Here is a 22,024-nt window from a genome sequence, read left to right as displayed (position 1 = left end):
CACTTGCCACTTGCCACATCTAATATGCAGTCATCCTCTGAACCTACCTGAATATATGAACCGTACAGGAAGTGATGGGGGTGTGGGCTTTAAAAAACAAGATAAAAATAACATGAAGTGCCCTGATTGTGCAGGAGAGCTTTCTGACAAAAAGGGCAAGAGAAAGAGAAATTAAAACATCCTCTCTTCTTTGCCAACAGTTCCTCGCCTCTTTAAGCGCAGTCTGTCTTGTGTGTGCGTGTGTGTTATGGGTGAGTAGGTGTCTGTGCCTGAGTGGGACTGCCTGGTAGGACGTGTAGGCATCTGTTGCCATGACAACCATCTGCTGTTATGCATAAGCATCCTCTTGGGCTGCCCACACAGTGCCATCACAGCGAGATATAGAAAGAGACCGTTTGAAGAAGTGACTGCTGTGGCACTCATTGTGTGTGTATGTGTGTCGAACAGTTTGTTGGCTCAGACATTTCCATGCTAATTTTGAGGGTAATTGTGCAGAATGGACATGGATTTTAAACATGGAAAATTATATAATACTTGTTCAGATGACATGTATTTGGTTATATAACTTTTAGGATGCACTTCTAACTGTCACAGACAGATTCATCCGCACAGAGCAGGAGGACGAGGCACAATTTACTCAAGTTTACTTTGCAAAAAAACTGCAGATGGCAATAGATGGCCAAAATAATGTTCATCATGAACAATTTAATCGTATGGATCTTTTTTAAATTAATTTGCCCTCACAAACTTTATACAAAATCTGAAACTTGTGCCCTCTTGTGGCAATCCCTCTTTGATGATGTCAGCTTGGCGGCTTTAGCGGAGCATCCGTTCACCCCCCACCCCCGCCTCCAACAGTCAGTCTGCTGCAAGTTACATTTCTGAATGAAACTCATGCTTTTCTTAATCCAATTAATTCACAGTTGAAAACACAAGCCACATTTCCCTCAGAAATACGTCATAATACGAAATTAAAGTCGACTGCGACTTCCTGTTCATGGGGATTTTTAACTATTTTAAGTGGCAAAAATAACTCCTCACCATTAACCTCCTAAGACCGGGATGTTCACATTTTTTTTGTTTGCCCCATAACACATAATTCTGTGTAACTGGAACCTATTGTAAACAAACGTGGACAATTACACTGCTTTATGTTCAAAGAAAAATATTTGGTTATTAGGGGTCAAGCCCAGAATGGCCGAAGACCCCTATTGTATCCGTTAGTTTTTTTATTATTCTTCCTTTGTCTTCCGCTATTGCGGTCTATGGCAGCCCATAGCAGCGTACATAGGAAAGTTATGAAATTTGGCATGCTTATAAAGGACTGTCCAAAAAGTCTCCACAGCATATTTGGAGTCACTATCTCAAACCCGCTAGCGCCACCAACAGTCCACAGTTGCACTTACGTTTTTGCTTATAACTTCTGACGCGTAAGTCGTAGCAACGAAATTGTTTCCTCTGATTCCTTGGATCAAGACGTTCCGAATGGACCCTATGTCGTCATTTTCCGTCATGAAAAATTTTCCGCCATTTTGAATTATTCGTTAAAAACCAACTTTTGCGAACTCGTCCAAGAGCTTTTGCCCGATTGCCACGAAAATCGGTATGCAGCATTTAGAGACACTCAAGGCAAAAAGTTATGGAATTCATGTTGATTCGTCTATCCGTTTCCGTAAACTGTATCAACAAATTTTACGTAGAGCGCAAAAAAACGGATTTGAGGCTGTATCTTCCCCAAACTTAAGCCTATTGACACAACACTTGGTACTTGTGATGCCAGTCAGGAACTGAGAGTGCATGCCCAGTTTTGTCGCAGCGCCACCTAGTGGTAAGATGAATGTTTTACACACTTATAACTTTGGCTGTGATCGACGTATTCTCATGGGACTTCTTTCCTTGAAGTCCTGAATAGTTGCCGAGTCCAACAATACTAAACATGCCAGAATTTGCCTTAGGGTTAACCCTGCACAGCAAAATAGCGCTTAAAAACCGTGCTTAAAAACATGCGCGATTATCTCCGCGAGCGTCATTCCGATCGACTCGAAAACACCATAGGAAGAACATTACATTACCTTCTGAAAAAGTTCTATTGGCGTTATATAAAAATTTCCATCAGAAATTTCCGAAAATTGCAAAAAACAAAAAATTTCCTTTTACATTTGGTGTTTTTTACAAATAAATGGTTATAACTCTGCAACAAAAACCAGATTTGATACGCTGATGTATGAGCACATTCTGAGGCCACACAAAAAAAATTGTATGCTTGGACCACTAGATGGCTTTATAATTGAACAAAACCTTTGATATCAAGCCAGCGCTATGGTCATACAACTGTTTATTCACTAAACTAAAGTGTATAGTCATTAAACTAGCTAGATGTAACACAATTATGACCTGATGTTGCATGCACAATTTTGTCATTGCACAATCTACTGGTTTTGGCTTGACCCCGGTATTGCTGCTTGCAGCTATATTTATATTTATTGGTTCTTCCTAAACCCAAAATAGCTGGAAGAAATCTGAAAAAAAATATCCAATATCCAACTGTGTTTTTGTTGATCCCTGTTCACTGCATTACAGATGGATGTGTCTCTCCAGAGGAGTTTGAGCGTTTTGGATCGTCTTCTCCTTACACACTCCATATGGTTGCAGCTGTCCATCAACCCTGACTCCACCCAACAAATTCTACAGCGAGAGATAGTCGGGGTGAGACATCAGCCCATCAGCATTTTATCTCAAATCGTCAGGTTTTATCATTATAGCTAGCTCATAATATAATGTCATAATTACTGTAATCATCCACCGATGTACTTCTGTATAACCTATGGCCTGTATAACAATGCTCAAAAAGATGGTTGTAGTTAGCAAATAATAAGCTAATTGTACTTTTGTATCTACCCCATGTAAGTCCACACAATTGCAACATTCCAATAGGAAATCTATCTGTCACAATTTATGTTTCATATGTGTCGCCGTAATCTAATATGCATGATGCAGAAGTCTTTATTAATCTATTCCAACGCTGGTATGATACTTAGGAGATATTTAGGAGATAAAAAGCTATTTACACATAACCAAAGATGATAACCAACAAGAAACTTAACAGAAACAAGGATGTATACAATGCACTCCACTAATATTGGCACCTTTGGTAAATGTGACCCTGGACCACAATACCAGTCATAAAGGAACATTTTTGGAAATTGAGAATTATACATAATCTAAACCAGAATTAAATATTAAAAATATAAATAGTTCCACAGATATCATGACATGGCAGATAGCGGCTTTTTCATTCTTTGATGTATATACAAAGCCTATCGCCATGCATTCTCAAAATCACAAATATTTGCAGACATCACCGACAAGAATAAGTTCACTTAAATATTCCTTACATGGATCTATGAACAAAGGATAAGCTTTCAAAAAGTGCTTCTCATTTTCTTTTACAGAAATATTTGTTAGATGTTACAATAATTATACATTTTATTCATTTATTTCTTATTTATATAGCTAACTGATGGCTTGAACATCTAAACAAGAATAATGATCGTACCAATTGCATGTTATACACAGACATAATGTAGCCTTCTTGAACTAACAAAGATTGGCATTGTGAGTTTAGTTAGATTTTTTCTAAAACTGATGCATACCATGTCTCATGTGCTTTTTCTTTCAATCTTTGATTAAGAATTAAATAATTGATGCTTGGATTGTTATGATAGGAACATATTTGGCCAAGTGGAAAATCTGGAATCTAAATCTAAATAGTTCCAGACCCCAGTAAAATTCACTAAGGGTTAATAATGCATTTATTTGTTGGTGACAGTAGCAGATTCTGAAAAATTATCATGACCAAAACCTTAATTGAATCGACAAAGGCTTTTAAAAGTAATGTGGACCAAAGACGCTCCGCCAGCTTACTTGTTTTCAAAGACTATTGTGAGAGAGTCTTCATGTACATCCTTGACAAAACCCTAAAAAAAATGAAGAAGTGAAAACATGATCAAATTCTAGGGAAAACAAACATTTGCTGTTCAGCATCCCCTACAATGTGATACACAAGTTAAAAAAACACTGAAAAGTTTTCTGATCTATACGAAAAGGGAATTGACTCATGTATGAGCAACAAATGTGGGCACAGACACGTCACAGGTGTAGCTGGAGAAAGTAAGATGTGATTGAAGGGTATCTAAATATCTAAATATTGAGCAAATTGCCTTTATATTGATCCAAATTAAGTCCTTAGCATTGCATATTACTAATGATAAATACATTTTTGATATATTTACAGTAGAATATTTACGAAATATCTTCATGATCTTTACTTAATATCCTAATGATTTTTGACATTTAAAAAATATACCCATGCAACTTAAATACCCATGGTTACATAGCATGCAGAATAGTGAAATGAGAAAAAAAATGTTATTAGTCATGTACATACTGTATTTTTACTGGAGTGCTGCTGTAAATCATGCTGCCAAACACACTTTAAACACCAACTCCTTTAAAAAATACAATACATGGCTAGGAACTCAGTTACTAGTGTTTTTCTGTAAATTATTCAAATACAATTAAAATACTGTTAATATACAGTAATTTACTGCCAAAACGTTCACCAGTGTTGTGTTGTAAATTTATAAGATAAAGCATAAAGTTACTTTTGTGTACAACTAGTCTACACATTTATTTGTAGGACTACACTGTAATTCTTAAAAAAAAACTGTTAAACAAAACAAGTATTTTGCAAGTAAAGCAGCTGCAAGTTAATTATTCCACATTTACAGTGTACGTTTTACAGAGCACTGTAAAAAATGTTTACTTCTTGAATTTCTCAGGCAAAATTAAGTTCTTAACACCCATGAAGGCATACTTTAAAAACCATATCAAGTTTGGTTAATTATGTCAATTTGAAAAAATACATTTTTAAATAAGTAGGCATCTTTTTAATACAGGATGGACATTAAAACTTTGGAGATTTCCTGTGTTCTTAGTCAAGACTCGCGTTGGGAATCTGATGGTTTGTGGTGTGCTGTCATGACACACTATAGCAGCAAAAAATTTGTCATCACTTGTGGTCTTTTACATTTAAAAAAGATTTTAAAATTCTCTTAAAGTGTCACAAGCTTTAATTGGATGAATATTCTCCAACTGTGATCCTTGGAGTTTTTTTGGCTACTCAATCCACTTTTTACTGTGCGTTTAGACAATTTTAAGATATGTTTTCATCATCTCTTTTCTTCTCCAGTTAACTAATAACTAACCAGATGGTGGAAATGGGCATTTGCAATGCTTTTGTTTTTTTCTTAAAGCCACTTAAACTTTGAGAACACAGTGTTTAATTATTTTAAAAGGCACTTTTGCTTTCCATTTCCTGAAAAGTAGTGGTTTTGGACATTGACAGCAACAGTATGTACTGTAAGTCTGACAATATTATGTTTATCAATTTTTTTTGTGTAAAAACTTTTTTCTCCAGCTAAACATTTATTTATGTGAGTGAATGATGAGAGAATTTTCTTTTTTTTAATGGACGTTGTCACTCTTCCCTGTCCATAGACTTTTCTGGTATGCAAGTGTAGCGCCTCCCACAGGAAGGTTCTTTGTGTTCGAGTAGGAGATTCTGGTGTGGGTGTATCACAGTATCCAATTCGTGAGGAAGACTCCAGTGAGTTTAACACATCACACATACAGATGTTTATTTTTAAACCAGGGTTAAGAAATCCTGTTGACATGAGCTTTTTAAAATAACCTAATCAAGTTGCAGTGGTTCTATGGGTTAATGTGTATATTTCATGCATATATACAGTATTTATCTATTTTTAAAGGGGTCACATTGACTGTTTCCTTTTTTAAGTGCTATAATTGGGTTCCCAGTGCTTCTATCAACCTAGAAAATGTGAAAAAGATCAACCCAGTAACTTAATTTTGGTAAACAATTCTTTGCAAGCATGTGAAAAAATAGGTAATTGAAATTTGGCTCCCCTTGTGATGTCAGAAGGGGATAAAACTGCCCTTTAATCTGCACTATCCAACCACAGCATTGCCATTTAGTGCAGAGATCAGCTCATTTGCATTTAAAAGGACACACCCAAAATTGCACCTTTTTGCTCACACCTACAAAGTTTAAATTTTAGCATGCTATAATAAATTATCTATAAGGTATTTTGAGCTAGAACTTCACATACGTAGTCTGGGGACACCAAAGATTTATTTGACATTTTAAAGAAAGTCTTGTAAAATGTCCCTTTATGTGAAACTTGAAACTTTGTTTGTGATGGATCTATATTGTGTTTTGTGCAGCATTTTCTTTAGAAAGTTCAGCCCTGAGCTTTCCTGACCTCTGCAGACTTGTGGCCTTTTACACCATCAGCAGGTACACATATAGCTTATATATGTCTAGCATATTACAGTACACAATTGTTGCCTAATATGTTTTTTTGTACGTGTGTTCAACAGAGACATATTGCCTTTCCCACTAGAGCTACCAGAAGCTATTGCACAGGCGACAACACACACACAACTGGAAAACATTTCCCATCTGGGTTTGGGTAGGAATATATGAGTTCAGATGAAAAACCCTCTAAGTGCGTCTGACATGTTTTCTTGTAAATTAGCATTTATATCAGACTCTTAATGGATTCTGCCAACAAACCCATATTTCTGAATGGCCTGAGGCTGGGATTAAGCAGATCTGAAGTATTTGATGAATGTATACCATACGACAAAAAATACATATTTTGAAATACAGTACTGTGCAAAAATCATAGGCCCAATGCTACCATGAGATTTGTTGTTTTTGCAATTGTATTATAATCACAATATATAATTATTCCTTAGTCTCTTATTAGAATACAACAAGAAAATACAGGAAATGTGTATGTAGCATTAAAAACAGTATAAAAGTTGAAATGTCAAGTTTTTAGGGTAAACTCCCCTTCCACTTGAGCAATAGCAGGCAGCTGCAGGATCTCTTAAACCTAAATGAAATTAAATCCTAATTTCTAATTCTAATCGAATTTCTAATTCTATTGACTTCAGGACTTCAGTCTCCTCAAAAAAGCTCAAGATGTGTTTCGTGCCAAGAGAGGTCACACTAAATACTGACTGATGCCTGAAGAAGACATTTAGTTCTGAAAATTGTTTTGTTTTTAATTTTGTGTACATATTTCCTGTATTCTCTGTTTGTGTCTTAAAAAATATGAAAATATGAAAAATATGGATGGACATTAAAACTTTGCTAAAACAACAAAGCTGGAGATGGTGGCCTAAGACTTTTGCAAAGTACTGTATATTTCAAAATATAGAAAAAATGGACAAAATATATTTTGGAATGTCATATGTTAACAAAAATATATTTTTCACCAATATATTTTTTGAAAAATATTTTAAAGCATTTAAAATGTAAATTTAGCCTTCCAATATGTTCAGTTTACATTCTAAGAAAAAACTTTTAAAGGAACACGTCCACATTTTGGGAATTTAACTTATTCACCGTATCCCCCAGAGATAGATAAGTCCATACATACCTTTTCTCATCTCCGTGCGTGCTTTAACTCTATCTGACGCAGCCCCCGCTAGCTTAGCTTAGCACAAAGACTGGAAGTGAATGGCTCCAGCTAGCAAACTGCTTTCAATAAGTGACAAAATAATGCGAACATTTTCTATTTATGTGTTGTGATTTGTATAGTCACACCGTGTACAAATAACAAGGTCATATGAGACACAGCCATCTTTTAACAGTATACATACTGGGAACTATATTCTCAGAAATCAAAGCACTGCTACTTCAGCACTGCGGAGTGATTTGCACAACTCTGACCGAACTCTCTGCTCCTCACCAGGGTGCTTCTCGGGTGCTGCGAGCAAATCACTCCGCCCAAGTAGCGGTGCTTCGCCTTCTGAGAATGTAGTTCCATGTATATATACTGGTATACATAAATAGGAAAATGTTTGCGTTATTTTGTGACTTATTGGTAGCAGTTTTCTAGCTGGAGCCATTCACTTCCAGTCTTTGTGCTAAGCTAAGCTAGTGGGGGCTACGTCAGACAGAGTTACAATACGCATGGAGATGAGAAAGGTATGTATGGACTTAATCTTACTCGGAGGACGGTAAATAAGCTAAACTCCCAAAATGTGGGGGTGTTCCTTTAAAAATAACAAGTTTGAATTTAAATTAAAAAAAATTCTTCAACTTCAAAACTATACTTTATAATATTAACTTGTATTTAGTATATATTTAAAATATATTTTGGCCAAGAATACATTTCATGGATTGTAAAATTAGAAATGTGTTTGCTTGCCCTTGAAGTACATTTTGAAATATATGTTGAAGGAATATATTTTTTCAAATTCAAAAATATATCCAATTTGGCTTTATTATCTATAAAATGTAATTAACATATATTTAAAACATATTTTTGTACAGAAACATTTATTTTTTGCCGTATGAGATATGTAAATATCATTATCTAATTTTTGACATAGGTTGCATTTAGAGGCTTTTGCATCTGAACTCCTCACATGTTTTTTATTACAATTGTTTACTGATTGATTTTTATTGATTAACAACATTGTTAGCTGTGTTCACACACAAGCTTGGCGTTGCATTTCGTGTCTAATCATAGTATTTACTTAACTGTCCTATTATTATGTTTCATTCAGTACTTGGCCAGCAAGCAATTTTCCATTTAAAAGACTTCCAATAACCTCCCAAGCACAGCCCAGATGTCTAAGCTAAAACAAGGCAGTTGGCATTTGGACTGTCATTAAAAATGTAATAGATGTCTAACCTTATCCCAAAAAATAAATAATAGAATATCATACATCTCTCAAGTTATTGGGAAAAAACAGGAAAAAGTTTATTTTGAATAAAAACGGTTACTCATAGCAGGACTATATTGGGTCGATATTGCTTGCTGGGTTATGACAGGTTCACAAAACACTCCACACTAAATGTCACCCAAACTGTTAAAAGAATAATTTTCACACAAAAAAGTTAAAATTGTGTTTCTAACACAATTTATAGTTATGTTTATAATTTATAAAAGACTTGGAATATAATAATCCTAATGGAATAACGTCATATTGATTATTTTTATGGTGCTTTTATTGTCTGTGTTCTGCATTTCACAATCTTCTGTGATATTTTCAGAGTTCTGGAGCTCTCAGACATCCCCTAGTCTTCCTAATGGACCCCCACCACCATCAACACCCCGCCAAACATCCAGATTCATCAGCCCCTGTTTCATCAATCCCTTGTTCCTTCAACCATCCCAGCCCAGCAGAGCTGCCTCACACAAACGCCACCGCTTCAAACGCAGCCTCAGGGTCCGCGTGTCCAACGAAACCTCTCTCAGTCTGTCAGGTGGAGATTCTGATCCGACCCAGGGGGAGGCACAAGGACAAGATTCCAACCAGGGCAGCCAGAGACGGACAGGAGGAATGAGCATGCTCAAGAGGACCCAGGCACTGTCTCCCACCTCGGAAGAGGAGGACGACCAGATGTTGGGACACATACCACCTGTAAGTGCGTTCTTGGGTGATTTTGCAAAAAAGGCTATGTTTCTGTATTAACTCTTTCCCCGCCAGCTTTTTTTTTTTTTAAAGTTGCCAGCCAGCGCCAGCATTTTTTCAAGTTGAATGCCTTCCAGAAAATGTTCTTCTTTAAATATATAAACAAACAATATATCCAATGACAGAACAGACCCCTCTGCTTTTAAAGAACAACAACAAAAAACTTTTCATCCTACCTTCATTAGTTCTCTTTTTATCACCTCTCAAATATGGGTAGGTTTCTTAAAAAACACCAAATCTAGAGATAATTCCATTTTTGTGAAGGACTTTTGATAGAGATCAGATTCAGATTGATGATCAAAACATACACGGGCGTACCGCTGTTTGCCCTAGGGCGATACTTCTGGTTTTTATAAGTTGTGGAAGAGCTTCACCTGGTGGACTATAGCAGGGAAGCGTTTTCGGTAACACTTTATTTCGATAGTCCACTTTAGACATTTTACTAATTATAAGTAACTTTGCAACTACTTATCAACCACCAATCTTTAGAGAATTAGTAAACTGTCTGCTTAATATCTACTAACACTTTATTGGGATGATATCTCAACAGACATTCAACTGTCTATAAGCATCTTTGCAGGTGCATGTCAACTTATTCCACTAACCCAAACCTCTTCCCTAACCCCAACCATTACAGTCTACTAATACCCTAATGACAGTTAGTTGACGTATAGTTGCAAATTATTGAAAGTTAGTTGACATGTAGTTGCAAAGTTATTTATAGTTAGTAGCATGTCTAAAGTGGACTATCAAAATAAAGTGTAACCGCGTTTTCTCCTAATTGACGAGTTAACTTGTCAATGGCGGTGAAAGAGTTAATATGTTGTGTCTCATTGGGGTTAGGGGCTGGAATCTATTTTTATCAATCCTAGAGATTATTTCTAGGGGTTTGGGGTTAAGGGGAAGTTCCAGCCAAGGTCAGGTGTCAGTCAAATCATGTGTGTTTTATTGGGTTGGATCAATACTCAATCAATTCTAAAGAATGGTGGATCTTAAGACAATGATGAACTCAGGACTGGATAGGGTTAGGATTAACAAAAGATGTTGATTCTACTAAATCACGGTCACCACGCATTTGTATAAGCGCGGGTGGAGGGAGGTTAGCACAAATGTAACCTTTAATGGTTGAACTGCCTCCTACAAGCAACATAATGATATTCAACACGCTGTGCCTACTCTTTACGCGGTTTGAAAAGGTTGTGATCGTGATGTGTATTTCTGTTGTGAAATTTACATTGTATCACCTTTCCCCCCCTCAACCGATTGTGCTTCTAGAATAACTCTCTACCCCAACAAGACAATGATGAACTCAAGAAAGATCCTGAAGACGGTGAAGTTTGTCTCGCTTTGGACAGAACCCGCGCTCCCTCCCTCGCCGAACTGGACAGCAACAGCTCGTTTAGCAGTCTGGAGGAAGAGGACACACTGGTGGACTCCGCCCAGCAATGGCCGCCTGCCGCACGGGGTACACGCTACCCCTCCGCGAACCCAACGTCGACTCTGCGCCGCATGACCGCAGCCTTCGTCTGCGTGTTTGCTCCTGAACGCCGCGTTGCACGCTTGGTGGATGAACTCTCCCGTGACAGGCGCTCTACGTTTGGTTCACTGGTGCAGGATTTCTTGGAGAACCAAAGGCAGGAGATGGAGGCCTCAAAGCTTAGTTCTGCTGTGGAGATTCTTGAAGGGTTAAGAAGGTTTCTGTCCCAAGCCAAGAGCCTCCTTTTGGAAGCAGGAGAAATAGAGCCTCCGATTGAAACACTCGTACCCGAGAATGAGAAAGGTAAGGAGGCAACTTACCAAGTGATACTTATTACAGACACAATCCCTCGGGCAACCCGAGTCCAGGTGTTTTCATTAAAAACACAGTGTAAGTTTTGAACTTGAACATTACCGTTTTTCATTACAAGTCCAGATCCTTCATCTTTATAATCACAATCCTTGCAACCTTCTTGCAAGAAAGAAGTGTCTTTCTTGCAAGTGTCTGTGCTTCAGTTGCACTGTTGTATTCGCCAACAAAACCGTAATGCTGTTTAGTCTGAGATGATTTATTGGCATTGCAGGTGGAAAATATGATATTTTCAAACAGTGTGTTAAGCAATGTTTTTGTGGTACCCTGCCTAAGACACTGGATGAACTATTTTAATTTCATCATTTTTACACTTTCAGAAAAATGATAGATTTTATTTAAATGTTATGATTGTTCTGCAGAAAAACCATAAAATCATCAGACTTTTTAATAGCCTGCATAGCTGGAAGAACTGGTAGTGTAGCATCGGTATGATTATGAGTTATCTTCCCTAAAACAAAGCAAGAGATATAAAAATCGTCCACATTTCTGAGTCCGTGGGGATGGATGCTGTTTCAGATGTTGGTGGAGGTATTTGCATTTTCTACTTTACATTTATCATTAGCACATAGCACATTCCCACGCATATTTCAGGAAACAAATAAGGAGAGAGAGAGAGACAGAGAGAAGGAGGGATGGGATAGAGATTTGGCTCAGCACTCAAAGTTTCTTGTTTGCTATAATGTGTTTGGCTCTTTCTTGTGGTGTACAAACAATAATTTGATTTGAACAGCGGATCTTGTTTATTTATTACCAAGCTGTTTAGTGGCTGTTTGCCTGTATGTTCATTATCATGGCCATATGCTCTATTTTCGAACGAGCAGGATCAAAAGTGCACTGTGCATTTTTAGATGAATGCATTATGTATTTCTGACTTTATGAACTTTACATGTATGCATTTAGAAATTGGATCTCTCCCATTGCTTTGCTTGAAATCCTCTGCTTCCGAACTATTGTATGCAAAGTGAGTAAAACACTGTAAAAAGTAAAAATTGTGTCATCTTAAAAAATCACTTCAATTCGAAATGCCTAAAATGAGATTACTAAATTCTTACTAAATATAAATGGTGAAAATATTTAAATATTTAAGGTGTTATCGATTGAAGCCATTTTTTTAAACCTTTTTAAAGGGGACAGAGAATGAAAAACCATTTTTACCTTGTCTTTGTTGAATAATGGTAGTCTACCCACATTCACAAACATACAAAAAGTGCTAGACATGCTAAACATCTCAGTCTCATAGAAATTCCTCTTTTAGAAATGTCAGTCAAAAAACAGCCCAATCTGAAAAACTGATGCTTATGACATCACAGGCATCTCACTGCCCCTCCACTTTAAAATAGTTGGCTAAATTTTTTGAGTGGCAGCAAAGTCAGCCAATCAGTAATGAGATTGCAAGTTAAGCCAGTAGGGGGAGCCAAATAGGTGCAAAAGCACTTGTTTAAAATCCCCCACCCTAATAGAGCTATCTGAGAGAGGTTTTTAAGAAGCTTCTAAGGCATTACAGACCCAAACAAAAAAATTTTTGTCTACATGTCACATCACAGAACAAGGATAAATACCCCGTTCAATCATTCTATGTCACCTTTAAATCTTTTTAAATGTTCGCTTAAAGTGAGAAAATTTAGGTTGAAAAAAACAATTTAAGTTATTTTTTTAAGTTTATCCAACATGTACTTTTTACAGTGTATGTCCAAATTCATAGTATTTGAAAAACAGCCGAAAATTATCCGTTTGATGTACTGCTGGTTAGATTTTTAAGGGTGCATGCTTTATGATCCTGTGCAAATTCCAAAGGTAAATACGGACTGGGCAGTTCTTTGGGTGATTTAGGTACCAAAATTCCTTATACAAGTATGATAAAATCACATGTAATTTATGGTCATGGTTGTTCTGATTACATCATAGGGTCACATGACAATGAAAACATGTTGGATGCAGTTTGTCTGATGGTGCATTTCCACCAGCCGTGGTAGAGGCGGCAAAAATGCACTATTCGCGCGTTCACTCTAGTCATTCGAGACACTCACACGGAAATTCGTGCCATGGGAGGGGCTTCCGCGACTCCGCTGAGACTCCACCACTCCGCTTGCTTCCTGTAATCACGTCAGTACTTCAGCAAGGTCCTGATTGGTTAACGTGGCATAAATTCCGCCGTAGTTCAGATTTTTCAACTTGCACGTTTCTCATGGCAACGCTCAATTCGCGCAGCACTTCCTGCGTGTAACGCGCCGCAGGATGCCTTATCGCGTCTTTGCATTGACTTTACATGTAAATCACTCGCGCCTGCCGTGCCTGCCGCGTCCGTTGTGAACCCTGCATGAGAGTGGACATTGGGTGCTTCTTAACCGTTATTTGTGCATCCTCGTTTCCTTTCCTCGTGTCTTAGCTTCACCCTCCTAGGATGCAAGCGGGGACGGAGGAAACAAAGCATTAAAGGGACATTTTTAGCATAGCTTAGCGTAATCCATTGAGTCTGATTTGACCATTAGCATTTCTCTCACAAATTACCAAAGAGTTTTAATATTTTTCCCCTTTTTTAACCTGACTATTGAAAGTTACCAAGGGGACTATTTCGGGCGCTGCGTAATATCTTTGCACCTGCAGCAGCCATGGTACGGCAGCAAAGTCCTTGATTATTACGCCAGAATGAGAGTATAGTTCCTAGCCATATCGGCCAAGAAAATCGCAACTTTTAATTTTCCGTCGATCTTACATGATGAAACTACAGTAGAGTTAAGTTTTAAATAGGAAAAATATCGCAGCTCTTCGGTTATTTTTGAGCGCAATGCTAATGGTCTGATCAGATTCAATGGATTGTGCTAAGCTATGCTTAAAATTGGTACCGCCACACCCGTAGATTGGCTGAATGGATTCCAAAACTGTAAAAATCAAATGTTTAACTCTAGGGGAGCCTATTTTCAACATACTGAATAGAAGAATCAGATTGAGTCTGATGATGGTCTCTGTAAGTAAAGATTTTGTCTGTTCCCTGTCTGGGGCAGTTGTGGCCTAATGGTTAGCGAGCCCAAGGGTTCAAGTCTCACGACCGGCAGGTAGTGACTGAAGCGCTTGCATCCTAGGAGGCATTTTTCCCCAGTTGCTGCCGTAACAACTACCCAATGCTCTGTGTGTGTTCATGTCTTGCAGTGGGTGTGTTCACTACTCAATGGGATGGGTTAAATGCAGAAGTCATTTTTCTAGTATGGGCCACATACTGTACATATAATATAGCACTATACACTTACACTTTCCCTATTTTGGCATGTGACCTACAGATCTTGCACTGGAGAAAGCTTTGTTTGGCTGCGTTTTGAAGCCACTGAAGGTTCAGCTTCACCAGACACTCGTCTCTCTGCACACTCAAGATGGCTCCTTACAAAGAATCACAGACAGCATGTTGGCCTGCCAGGAGGGGGCTCTAGAGCGTTTGGGTGTACGAGTGGGGGTCCTGGATGTTCGGGGCATAGAGAGAGCAAAGGCAAAGCTCATGCTAATGCAACGGAGCCATTCACCTATTGACAAGGTGTTGCTTTTGCTGCAGGTGTGCAAGAGTGTGTACAGAGCCATGGGGACCCAACCTGGTAAGTAAAGACTTCGGCACAGGACAACTTGGGGTGAGGAAATGTGGGTTGGGCTGCCAAAGGATACGAGATAGATAGATAGATAGATAGATAGATAGATAGATAGATAGATAGATAGATAGATAGATAGATAGATAGATAGATAGATAGATAGATAGATAGATAGATAGATAGATAGATAGATCCACACAATAAGTGTATGTTTTCCATGCTCATTTCTTCTTGCAGATCAGGCAGTTGGATCAGAGGACTTCCTGCCAGCAGTGTCCTATGTCCTTGTTCAGTGTAACATCCCGCACCTGCTGCTGGAGACGGAGTACATGATGGAGCTGCTTGAGCCATCATGGCTGACAGGAGAAGGTAAAAGAGAAATCACCCCAAAAGCAAAAAGGTACAGGCTGTGCTACAAACCATGGTGAGGTACCGCCTGTTCCAAGCTGTGCAGACAACATTTTCTTCTAGAAAGGCCTACATCTATGTGGTCTCTATAAAGCAGCATTGGATCTAAGTCAATTCCAGTATGCATTGTAAAAAGATAATTGACTTTTTAAGTTTAAAAAGTTAAACTTTTGAAATGGTGAGCATAGCCAATGCCGAAAATCATTTATGAATACTTCTTTTTAGAAAAATATATCAGTATCGCCTTACATGTACATACATTTATAAGATGTAGGATGTCATAGCTGGTCTTGATGTTGCCAAACTGAGGGGTTTGTGTGGTTATTTATAGGTGGATATTATTTGACAAGTGTGTATGCCAGCCTTTACCTGATCCAGAGCAAGCATGGGACCACGCCCACCTGTAGTCTAACCAGTGAGGCTCAAGAGAGTTTGAGGGAGTGGAGCAGGAGGCGGGGCCAAGACGCCAAAACCCAGAGAGACAATCAGCAAAAACAGGTTGAAACCAACGTACTGTTTCATTGCACATTTTTGTAATTAAAATGTTAAAGGGGACATTTCACAAGACTTTTTTAAGATGTCAAACAAATCATTGGTGTCCCCATAGTACATATGTGAAGTTTTAGCTCTAAATACCATATAGATAATTTATAATTGCATGTTAAAATTGACACTTTGTAGGTGTGAGCAAAAATGTGCCATTTTGGGTGTGTCCTTTTAAATGCAAATGAGCTGATCTCTGCACATCTCTAAGCACTGCGGACCAAATTCTAGCACTTAAACATGGAAAAAGTCTGATTTTCATGATATGTCCCCTTTAATATAATAGGGAAAATGTTCATTTCATGTTCAAATTTTTAACACAATTTAACTTTTAAAAAATGGTTGTCAGATTTTAATAAAAAACACATTTAAAGGCATACCTCACCAAAAAATTAAATTTGGGGTTAACTCCTTACTCTTCATTTTAGTTGTATGGAAAAAAAGCTTGAGCACTCTGTTAATTAACTTGTCATCCATTCAAAAAGAAAAAAATATATACTTATATACTTAAAATTAACTCACAAGTATCCTGTATTTATATAAACTACTCATTTAAAACATGAAACAATGTTCACAACACGTCTGGTTAAAAAGAAAGAAAAGCAGGACGTATAGTAGCCTACAGTGTGTAGATTTGGATTTATTCCAGAGTCTGGGTTGGATTGTAAGAGGGTGAAAACATGAAATAATTTTTTTATAATATTACTATAATATCTCCACCAACACGCAACCCCGGTTACATCAGCAGAAAAGTCATTTCAGCTGTGAAAAACATTATTAAATTTTTTTGAAAAATGATCAAAACTTTTATTCTATGTGATTTTTTTTAAAAGTTTGTAATTCATGCCCCACTTATTTAAACGCGCTATGTTTCTTGTGTGTGAGTGTAGAGATTCGTACGTGTGTTATTTCAGGATGACAGTCGTAATGCAGTACGGACACTTCTCTGGAAGGCGGGGGAAAACGTAGAGGCTTTAGCCCAAATTTGCGCAGGGCTGTTTGGTGTGAACGAGCCCCAGCACTACTGTCTGTTCTGGAGGAATGAGGGGGAAATGCGCCCCCTACCTGCCCATTTTCAACCACATGAACTAGGCAAGCATGAGGGAGTTTCTCTGTCCTATCTTCGCTCGGATCACGATTTTAGTAAGATACGAAGACTGACCAGAGGAGGCGCTGTAGATCTGGGAGAGTCGGTGTGCGAAGAGTAAGAAATGGAATGCGAAAGGATTATGGATGTCATTCATTTAAATGGCATGTTTGTGTTGAGTAAAATTATTTTTGTGTGTGCGTGATTTACATGTGATCCAAAGGTGAGATCCTTGTGAGGTTCGGAAATAATGCATATTCAGTGGTGTGAAAAAGTGTTGGCCCCTTCCTGATTTTTTATATTTTTCGCATGTTTGTCACACTTTAATGTTTCAGATCATGAAACAAATTTAAATATTAATTTTAATGCAGTTTTCTTGTGTTATATTTGATTTCGTTGTTTTCATTTCATTTTCAAGTTTGACAAACATGCAAAAAAATAAGTGGGGCAACACTTTTTAACACCACTTTACATACGTATAAAGCAATACGTGTTAGTGATTATAATACGCGGTAGAGTATCCAGCTATCTGAGTTTCATTTGTTGCTTATTTATTGGCTAATTAGAAGAGTTTATTGCCAAAAAACAATACCAAAGTGTTAAATATAAAAACAAATTGTTTGCTTTAAAGTAACATTTAGCGGATAACATCACATTATTACAAACATGTGTGATGTTGTTCCAAACATGCCCCCCCAAAAATAATATTATAATTTTTAATGACAGCAATTTTATTTTTGGTTCAAAACTTACTCTACATAAATATGTGAACACAGATGTTTCAAGCTCCACAAATCCTTAAATGTGTCACAATAAAGATGGCTCTGCAGAATTACATTCGGTTACATGAAAGAATATTTTCATGAACCTGTAAATGTTGCTATTTTTTAATATACCAGTACTCATGGGTCAACAAACTGTTCTCATAGATTTGCAGACATGCTTGTGCATCTGTGTTTGTGTACTTGTAGAGTATTTTACTGATACTGCTGGTACTAGAGCATACATCGGATACTCTGGTCACTTTTAAAAGCATGTAATATAGTTGTGCTGAACATTGACTGAATGAGCAATGTGGACTTCTACGTTATAGTATTGTGAGTGATTCAGCACTGACCTTATTATTTGGTTTATTATAAGAGGGATGTAGTGAATATATATATATAAAGTTATTCCATGTAAATAATCTCCAAAGAAATGTTTAATATTCTATGTTGCACTCACTGAATGTACAGGTAAAGTTTTACCTTTATGGTGGGCAGATAAACATGCAGACAAAGTCAAGTGCTTGATTTATGGTTGCTAACTTACACATAATTGAACATTAACCAGCAGGCAAATGTTGTTGAGCCAGAAAAGTTTAGAAATTCACAACTGCTTATGTTCCTGGTGTAAATTGGATGCAAATGACACTACTTTTAGATAAACCTACCAAATGGCTGTTCCATCAAATTCTTTTTCTTTTTTTATGTGACATTGTAACATCGTCTTTTTACAATATATTGTATTACTATAAATGTAATGCTATTCTTAATGGAATTCTGATTATGAAATAATTTTACATTTGAGTGATTTTATTGTTTGATCAGTTTAACTCTTGATGGTTGACCTCTGCATGCATTTGTTTGTGATAAAAAAAATGAACAGTACATTTCATATGACATCATGCATACTCAGTTGATATATGAATATTGATTGCTTACCTAACAGAACGGTGCTGTACTGTTGATTACTAACATACAATATTAAACTCCAATGTGAATGCTGACTGGTAATATGTGTTTAACATATTGAACATTAGTAACAGTTTGATCATCAAAGTTAATGATTTGTGCTTGCAATCCACTAGATGGCAGCAACTGAGTAATAATTTCGATTGTAGTTTTGAAAATCTTTTGACTGTTTTGTGTTTTGGAAGAGTAAAAAGTGAACTGTAAACAGTCAATTAGAGAGAGAGAGAGAGAGAGACTGAAATGCTTGAATATAACCCTTTTATTTTATGGAAAATACTAATTTATCATAAATTCTCTGTAATTAAACCTCAGAAAAAATCTATTAACCAACAAAACTACACTGAATCATTTGTTTTTGTTTGCTTAATTAAAATTCTAACTTTAAGATTGTTTGATGTTATGAATTTTCTTTACCTTACACCAGTGGTTCTCAAAATGGGGGCTGTGAGATGGCGCCAGGGGTGCCCCAGTTTTATGTCACTTTAGAAAATACATTCATTTATCATTAATTCTGTGTAATTTAACCTCAGAAAAATATGGCTACCAAATAACAGCAGTACAAATTTTATTAAAATGTACACTCACCTAAAGGATTATTAGGAACACCTGTTTAATTTCTCATTAATGCAATTATTTAATCAACCAATCACATTGCAGTTGCTTCAATGCATTTAGGGGTGTGGTCCTAGTCAAGACAATCTCCTGAACTCCAAACTGAATGTCAGAATGGGAAAGAAAGTTGATTTAAAGGAATAGTCCATTTTCCATGCTCTTCTATCAGCTTGAATCAGTCGGCCCATTCTCCTCTGACCTCTAGCATCAACAACGCATTTTCGCCCACAGGACTGCCCCATACTGGATGTTTTCCCTTTTCAGCATTCTTATAAACCCTAGAAATGGTTGTGAGTGAAAATCCCAGTAACTGAGAAGATTGCGAAAAACTCAGACCGACCAATCTGGCACCAACAACCATGCCACGCTCAAAATTGCTTAAAGGAATATTCAATTTTCTTAAAAGAAATATCCAGATAATTTACTCACCACCATGTCATCCAAAATGTTGATGTCTTTCTTTGTTCAGTCGAGAAGAAATTATGTTTTTTGAGGAAAACATTGGGGGATTTTTCTCATTTTAATGGACTTTAATAGAGCCCAACATTTAATACTTAACTCAACACTTAACAGTTTTTTTCAATGGAGTTTCAAAGGACTATAAACGATCCCAAACGAGGCATAAGGGTCTTATCTAGCGAAGCAATTGTCAACGATTGTCACTACGCGTTTACGTTAGGTCACGCTGGACCGGACCTAGACGAAAAGTTGTTGTTTAAAAGAGCATATTTTTTATTTGTCTTGTCAAAAATGACGATCGTTTCGCTAGATAAGACCCTTATGCCTCGTTTGGGATCGTTTATAGTCCTTTGAAACTCCGTTGAAAAAAACTGTTAAGTGTTGAGTTAAGTATTAAATGTTGGGCTCTATTAAAGTCCATTAAAATTAGAAAAATCCTGCAATGTTTTCCTCAAAAAACATAATTTCTTCTCGACTGAACAAAGAAAGACATCAACATTTTGGATGACATGGTGGTGAGTAAATTATCTGGATTTTTCTTTTAAGAAAATGGAATATTCCTTTAAGCAATTTTGAGCGTGGCATGGTTGTTGGTGCCAGATTGGTCGGTCTGAGTTTTTCGCAATCTTCTCAGTTACTGGGATTTTCACTCACAACCATTTCTAGGGTTTATAAGAATGGTGTGAAATGGGAAAACATCCAGTATGGGGCAGTCCTGCGCGAAAATGCCTTGTTGATGCTAGAGGTCAGAGGAGAATGGGCCGACTGATTCAAGCTGATAGAAGAGCGACTTTTACTGAAATAACCACTCGTTACAACCGAGGTATGCCGCAAAATAGGAAAAAGAGGTTACAATTTGCACAAGCTCACCAAAATTGGACAGTTGAAGACTGGAAAAATGTTGCCTGGTCTGATGAGTCTCGATTTCTGTTGAGACATTCAGATGGTAGAGTCAAAATTTGGTGAAAACAGAATCAGAACATGGATCCATCATGCCTTGTTACCACTGTGCAGGCTGCTGGTGGTGGTGTAATGGTGTGGGGGATGATTTCTTAGCACACTGTAGGCCCCTTAGTGCCAATTGGGCATTGTTTAAATGCCACGGCCTACCTGAGCATTGTTTCTGACCATGTTCATCCCTTTATGACCACCATGTACCCATCCTCAGATGGCTACTTCCAGCAGGATAATGCACCATGTCACAAAGCTCGAATCATTTCAAATTGGTTTCTTGAACATGACAATGAGGTCACTGTACTAAAATGGCCCCCACAGTTACCAGATCTCAACCCAATAGAGCATCTTTGGGATGAGGTGGAACGGGAGCTTCGTGCCCTGGATGTGCATCCCACAAATCTCCATCAATTGCAAGATGCTATCCTATCAATATGGGCCAACATTTTTAAAGAATGCTTGTTGAATCAATGCCACATAGAATTAAGGCAGTTCTGAAGATGATTAGTATGGTGTTCCTAATAATCCTTTAGGTGAGTGTATATGATCGAACAATGTAATTTCTACAGAAATTTTTTACAGTGTATAATACAAGGATGGTAAGATGAAGGATCATGGATAGATGAATGTGTGGATATCCATCTATTATAGGAGGATATATAAGCAATCTCCACCTTTAGTAGGTAGACAGAATTTTATTATACTTTACAATAAGGTTCATTAGTTAACATGAGTAAACTACATTAGTTAACATTAACTAATAATGAATTGCACTTATACCGCAAGTATTAATCGTGTTAATGTTAATTTCAGCAATTACTAATACTTTATTAAAATCTTGTTAACATAAGTAAATGCACTGTGAACTAACATGAACAAACAATTATTTATTTTAACTAATATGATCAAAGATAAATAAATAATGTAACAAATGTATTTCTCATGGTTTGTTCATGTTAGTTAATACATTAACTAATGTTCACTAATGAACCTTATTTTAAAGTGTTACCTTTCTATGGGGCGGTTTCCTGGACAGGGATTATCCTAGTCCCAGACTTAAATGTATGTTTGAGCTGCCTCAATTTAGAAGCAACTTATACAGTATCTTAACATATCACTGCCATTGTTTTGTCTAAAGATACACACCACCAGTAATGTTTATTGTAAGGTATGTTTGTTAAACTGCTTAAATGTCCTATTATAACTAAGGCCTAGTCCTGGATTAATCTAA

General features: G+C 37.1%; 1 protein-coding gene across 1 annotated transcript in view; it reads left to right on the top strand.

Annotated features, from left to right (window-relative positions):
- Positions 1 to 19,143, top strand: part of rin1b (Ras and Rab interactor 1b) — a 58,512-nt gene extending 39,369 nt beyond the window's left edge. The window contains exons 2-11 of the mRNA XM_065294368.2: positions 2,581 to 2,706; positions 5,560 to 5,668; positions 6,304 to 6,376; positions 6,460 to 6,551; positions 9,155 to 9,525; positions 10,852 to 11,356; positions 14,701 to 15,006; positions 15,235 to 15,366; positions 15,737 to 15,903; positions 16,839 to 19,143. Coding sequence (XP_065150440.1) covers positions 2,581 to 2,706; positions 5,560 to 5,668; positions 6,304 to 6,376; positions 6,460 to 6,551; positions 9,155 to 9,525; positions 10,852 to 11,356; positions 14,701 to 15,006; positions 15,235 to 15,366; positions 15,737 to 15,903; positions 16,839 to 17,156 — 2,199 coding nt within the window. The 3' untranslated portion in view covers positions 17,157 to 19,143. The remainder of the gene's footprint in view (positions 1 to 2,580; positions 2,707 to 5,559; positions 5,669 to 6,303; positions 6,377 to 6,459; positions 6,552 to 9,154; positions 9,526 to 10,851; positions 11,357 to 14,700; positions 15,007 to 15,234; positions 15,367 to 15,736; positions 15,904 to 16,838) is intronic.
- The last annotated feature ends 2,881 nt before the right edge of the window (positions 19,144 to 22,024 follow it).

This window comes from Paramisgurnus dabryanus, chromosome 2, assembly GCF_030506205.2.
Source record: "Paramisgurnus dabryanus chromosome 2, PD_genome_1.1, whole genome shotgun sequence".
Classification (NCBI taxonomy): Eukaryota; Metazoa; Chordata; class Actinopteri; order Cypriniformes; family Cobitidae; genus Paramisgurnus; species Paramisgurnus dabryanus.
Note: the sequence above shows the minus strand (reverse complement) of the source record. Positions and strands in the feature narration are given on the sequence as shown.